Source organism: Galeopterus variegatus, unplaced genomic scaffold, assembly GCF_000696425.1.
Source record: "Galeopterus variegatus unplaced genomic scaffold, G_variegatus-3.0.2 Scaffold711, whole genome shotgun sequence".
Classification (NCBI taxonomy): domain Eukaryota; kingdom Metazoa; phylum Chordata; class Mammalia; order Dermoptera; family Cynocephalidae; genus Galeopterus; species Galeopterus variegatus.
The window spans coordinates 507,472-512,162 of NW_007726822.1; the positions used below are offsets into that span (position 1 = coordinate 507,472).

The 4,691-nt window shown below is 62.7% G+C and overlaps 2 protein-coding genes across 2 annotated transcripts in view; one reads left to right on the forward strand and one right to left on the reverse strand.

Annotated features, from left to right (window-relative positions):
• Positions 1-6: 6 nt before the first annotated feature.
• Positions 7-2,468, forward strand: HGH1 (HGH1 homolog (S. cerevisiae)). Its single transcript, XM_008571683.1, has 6 exons — positions 7-109; positions 192-292; positions 396-494; positions 692-783; positions 871-993; positions 1,071-2,468. Exons 3-6 carry the CDS (start codon positions 488-490, stop codon positions 1,239-1,241), a joined length of 393 nt encoding a protein of 130 aa, XP_008569905.1. The 5' UTR covers positions 7-109; positions 192-292; positions 396-487; the 3' UTR covers positions 1,242-2,468.
• A 145-nt stretch (positions 2,469-2,613) lies between these two features.
• Positions 2,614-4,691, reverse strand: part of LOC103589668 (testis-specific serine/threonine-protein kinase 5-like) — a 3,340-nt gene continuing 1,262 nt past the window's right edge. The window contains exons 2-7 of the mRNA XM_008571708.1: positions 4,421-4,653; positions 4,273-4,328; positions 3,841-3,973; positions 3,640-3,755; positions 3,034-3,168; positions 2,614-2,948 (exon numbers count right to left, since the gene is read on the reverse strand). Coding sequence (XP_008569930.1) covers positions 2,614-2,948; positions 3,034-3,168; positions 3,640-3,755; positions 3,841-3,973; positions 4,273-4,328; positions 4,421-4,653 — 1,008 coding nt within the window. The remainder of the gene's footprint in view (positions 2,949-3,033; positions 3,169-3,639; positions 3,756-3,840; positions 3,974-4,272; positions 4,329-4,420; positions 4,654-4,691) is intronic.

The window sequence follows — 4,691 nt, forward strand, 5'->3', positions numbered from 1 at the left end:
TGTGTACGCCCGGCCACAACGCCCGCGCGCCCCTGCATTACTTGGGGCCGCTGCTCTCCAACCTGAGCCAGCGGCCTGCGGCGCGTGACTTCCTGCTGGACCCCGACAGGTGAAGCCCGGGGTGCCTGCGCGGGCGGGGAGGGGACGGAAGTGAGGAGCAGGGACGGCACTGAGTGATCCCCTCCCGACAGGTGCGTGGTCCAGCGGCTGCTGCCCCTTACCCAATACACAGACTCCTCGGTGCGCAGGGGCGGGGTGGTGGGGGCGCTGCGGAATTGCTGCTTCGAGCACCGTGAGTGGCGTGGGGGGAGAGGGCTTGGGGCGTGTCCGGGTTGGAGACTGGACTCGGGCCTCTCTAGACCGGTTCCCGTCTCTGTCACCCCTCCTTCCCCCAGGACACCACGAGTGGTTGCTTGGGCCTGAGGTGGACATTCTCCCCTTCTTGCTACTTCCCCTGGCTGGGCCTGAGGATTTCTCTGAGGAAGAGATGGAACGTGAGTGGCTTGGGTGGAGCCTCGGGGTTGGCGGGTAGGTGGAAGGCTGGTAGGGGGAGAGGGAGAAAGAGGTGGCCAGGCCTCGGGCCCCTTCTGAAACTTCCAGCACGGAGTTGGTGAGCACAGGTGGGGCTTACAACAGAGCCTGGCCCAGCCTCCCAGCCCAGGCACCCGTTGGCTTCCCCACTCACCCCTAGGGCTGCCCGTTGACCTGCAGTACCTGCCCCCAGGCAAGCAGCGAGAGCCTGATGCTGACATCCGTAAGATGCTTATTGAAGCCATCATGCTGGTAAGCAAGGATCCAGCTACGTTTGTGCCACCGCTGACACACGCACACAAGCACACTGACATCTGTGTAACTCATCCTTCTCCCCAGCTGACAGCCACAGCGCCTGGTCGGCAGCAAGTACGGGACCAGGGCGCCTACCTGATCCTTCGTGAGCTGCACAGCTGGGAGCCAGAGCCTGACGTGCGGGTGACTTGTGAGAAGCTCATCCAGGTGGGCTCAGGGTTGGAAAGGCTGAGGGCGGGTTACCCATGGCTGGCTGGCTGCTCACCTGCCTTTCCTGTTGGCAGGTGCTTATTGGGGACGAGCCAGAGCCTGGCATGGAAAACCTGCTGGAGGTGCAGGTGCCCAAGGATGTGGAACAGCAGCTGCAGCAGCTGGACCACCAGGAGCAGGAGCAGTTGGAGCGAGAGCAACAGGAGCTGGCGCTAGAGCCGGCGGGGCAGGGCCACACCACCTGAGGCCCTGCAGCTCAGCACCAGCTCCAGGCCCACCTTGCACACTTCCTGGACCAGTCCTGCCTGCAGCTGCCCACAGTTCCTGCTGAGAAGCAGCACACAGAAGCTTACACTTAGGCCCAGTCTGTGCTGGCAGTTCCACCGTGGATGCCCAATAAACACTGGAGGGTTGAGGGCACCTCCCAGCCCTGAGCCCTGTTGCTACCAGCAAGAACTCAGGTTGCTCAGAGCAGCACCATCAAGCCAGAGCTGGCCAGGCCCTGTGACTCAGCTGCCTCCACATGAGGTGGAGATCACAGGCGGGTGGCCAGAGGGACCCTGAGGAGCCTCTTCCCATGCCCAGTGGTAGTGCTGGACAGAAAAACATTGCAAGCCCTGAGATGCTGGTTGGAGCTTTCTGATCCTAAGGGCACTGCAGGGTCTGGGCACAGTCAACCTAGGTGCAAGCAGTGCCCCCTACTATCAACCCCAGGCACCGCTGCTCACCCTGCTGGAGACTGGGCCTCAAAGGGCTAACCCAGCCACACCCTGGTCCTAGGGTTCTCCTAGGCCTGCCCCCCTGGCCCATCCTTGAGCACTTACTGGGCACTGCTTCCCTTGTGTTCTCTGCCCCCTCCTGCTTGGCCTGTGCCCAGGGTCCTGCCCTCACCCCTCATCAGCTCCCTGTGTGCTCCTGGTTCCCAGTTCTGGGTCGAACTGGCACTCTCACCAGTCCCTTGAGCTAGGTCGCCTCCTTGGGCCTTGGCTGTTCTTCAGGACACTCAGACACTCCTGCTCCTGGCGCCCCTTGCCTACCTCTGCAGAGAGGCTCCTGGTTGTGCCTGCAGCCTTGCGCCCTGCCCGTTGGAGCCCACCGTGGGCCCAGGAGGCTTATCTGCTTTTTCCTGGCTCCGTGTTCACCCCCTACCACCCCCATCCTGCAGCTGCCATGGCAGCTCTCACCTACTGTCTTCCCTTTCCTGAGCTCTCATCAGACCTCACTGCCACCTTCTGCGCTGGGCTCCTGGTGCTGGTCCCTCCCCTCACCGATGGGCCCTCCCAGGCCCTACACTCTGATGAAGGAGCTGTATGGCTTCCTGTTCACAGTGCCCCATGCAGAGCCCTGAAGCTGAAGGTCCCTTCCCCCTTGTGCTCACTGCCATGGCTGAGTGTTTCATTGGGTGCCAGGCATCTCCCTTCTCCGTGGTCCCCTCTAACCCACCCCCATTAAAGCTCTGATGCTCCAGGCAAGTGTGATGTGTGGACTGGTGTTTTCCCCTGACCCAGAGCCCCACACGACAGTGGCAGAGCCTCAGTCTAGCAAGTTACCTGGAGGCCATCTGCCCTCTCCCTGGCACTGAGACATCTGCATCTTCATTTCCACAGAATAAGTGCTTTATCTGACTTGGCCCTTCCTGCCCACTTGTTCTCGGTTGATCAGGTAATGCCCAGGCATATTCCTGATGGCAGATGCACAACACAGTGACAGCAGCTGCCTGCAGGCACCCGTTCCCGCGCTGGCGGCTGCTGTGTAGAGCCCTGACCCCACAGAGCCCACTTCCCTTTTGTGGTGGGCCTCTGGGGGCTTGAGCTCTGTGTCCAAGGTCCTCCCCTTGGTGGTGCCCTGCCGCTGGGGGCACTGTAGCTGCAGGATCGGCCTTGGGGACTCCAAGTCCGCACTGGGTTCTGCATGATCTGGAGATGCTGGGAGTTGGGAGTCTGCCCACTTCTCTGCAATAGACCATGGTGGGGGTTGGGTGGAGTGCAGGACTGACCGCCTGCCACTCACCCCAGGGCTCCGCGGGGCGCACCCCACCTGGTGTGGCACTGAGCACAGTGTGGAAGAGCACATGTGCTGCAGGCAGCATCCAGCAGTGCACGGCCACTTGCTGTAGGCCCAGGCGCGTGCGCGGGCGCAGCTGGAGCAGCCCCCGGATCAGGTCTTGGCACTCTGCGGGTGAGGGTCCACAGCTGCAGCCTCCTGCCATCCCCCTGCCTCTCTCCAGTGCCCCTAGCCCATGGCTGTCACCACCAACAATACTGGCAGCTTGGAAGGATCATCCTATTACAGGCCTTGCAACAGTTGGAGGCTGTGTGCATGCCACTGATGTGGAGACAGACAGACAGGCAAGGCAGCCTGCCCTGGGCTAATGCAGAGCTCAGGTTCGACCTCAACAGAGCCATCACTCTCCTGACTTCCAGCATGAGCCAGGTCCTCCCCCAGCCCACGTGCCCCATCGCTCATTACTGCAGTGCGCAGACTGAAGGTTTCCCAGCCTGGACGGGGGAGTACGCCAGATGGGTCTCCCCGCCGCTCTCTCCACCGTCCAGGATAACGCTTCTTGAGACCCAGATCTCTCGTGCTGCCCACTCTTCAGGCCTGAGCTGGGATTCCGGAGGGACGAGGGGTGGTGGTGCTCACCTGGGGACAGGCCCAGTCGGAAGGTGGGACCACGGCGCATCAGGTGCAGCATGCGGCGGGGCTGGCACTCCTTGAAGGGCAGCTTCCCGGTCACCATGGCGTAGAGGATGACACCTCTGGGGACACAGACTCCTCAGGGTGCGGCCCTCCCCGCCTTGGGTCGTGGCGCCGGGGCTGGGCTTGTGGTGGGGCGGCACTCACAGGCTCCATAGGTCGGCCTGCTGCCCGCTGTACTTCTTGCTCATGAGGATCTCCGGGGCCGTGTAGGCCATAGAGCCGCAGAAGGTGCTGAGCAGCGCATCCTTGAGCCTTGTGCGGTTGGCGAAGCCAAAATCTGCTCAAGGCGGCAGGGAGGGCAGTGCAGTGAGTGAGGGTGGGGGCCATGGAGTGTGGTGACAGTGAGTGTGGCTGTGGGCAGGGGGACTGGGCAAGGAGCATACGTGGGAGTTAGGCCAGTGGGTTTGGGCCATGGGTAGGGGTGGGGTGTAGGCCTCTGGGAGGGCTGAAGGTCTGGGCTAGGTCAGGGTTGAAGGTAGAGATCTGGGTGGGACAAGAGCAGAATGGGGCCTCTAGCAGAGGTTGAAAGCTGGAGTTGAGAAGTAGAGCAGGCTGGGGCTGGGGCCGTGGGCTCACCAGTCAGCTTTAGGAAGCCTCGGTCATCCAGCAGGATGTTCTCACACTTGAGGTCCCTGCATGGGGAAGGGGAGGCACCTCTGGGCCTGGGCTCACGTGGGCCTCTCCATGCTGGCCGGGGTGTGGGCGGGCTGGGTGACACCCTCACCGGTGCACGATGCCCGCACCATGGCAGTGGGCCACGGCACTGACCAGCTGCCAGAACAGCCTCCGGGCCTCCTCCTCCTCCAGCCCCGGGCAGCAGCGGCGGTCTGACATGTTGTTGATGTGCTCCAGCAGGTCACCTCGAGCTGCCAACTCCAGCACCAGGTAGGAGCGCTGGCTGTTCTGGTAGGTCTCATATAGCTGCACCTGCCGGACCCCCACCCACCTGCCGTTACTCTGTGGAGGGGCTGGGCCACAGGTGTGCTGGGACAGGT

Coding starts and splice junctions, on each gene's coding strand:
- HGH1 (XM_008571683.1), top strand. Junction 784..870: donor TTATTGAAGCCATCATGCTG/GTAAGCAAGGAT, acceptor CCTTCTCCCCAG/CTGACAGCCACAGCGCCTGG. Junction 994..1,070: donor CTTGTGAGAAGCTCATCCAG/GTGGGCTCAGGG, acceptor TCCTGTTGGCAG/GTGCTTATTGGGGACGAGCC.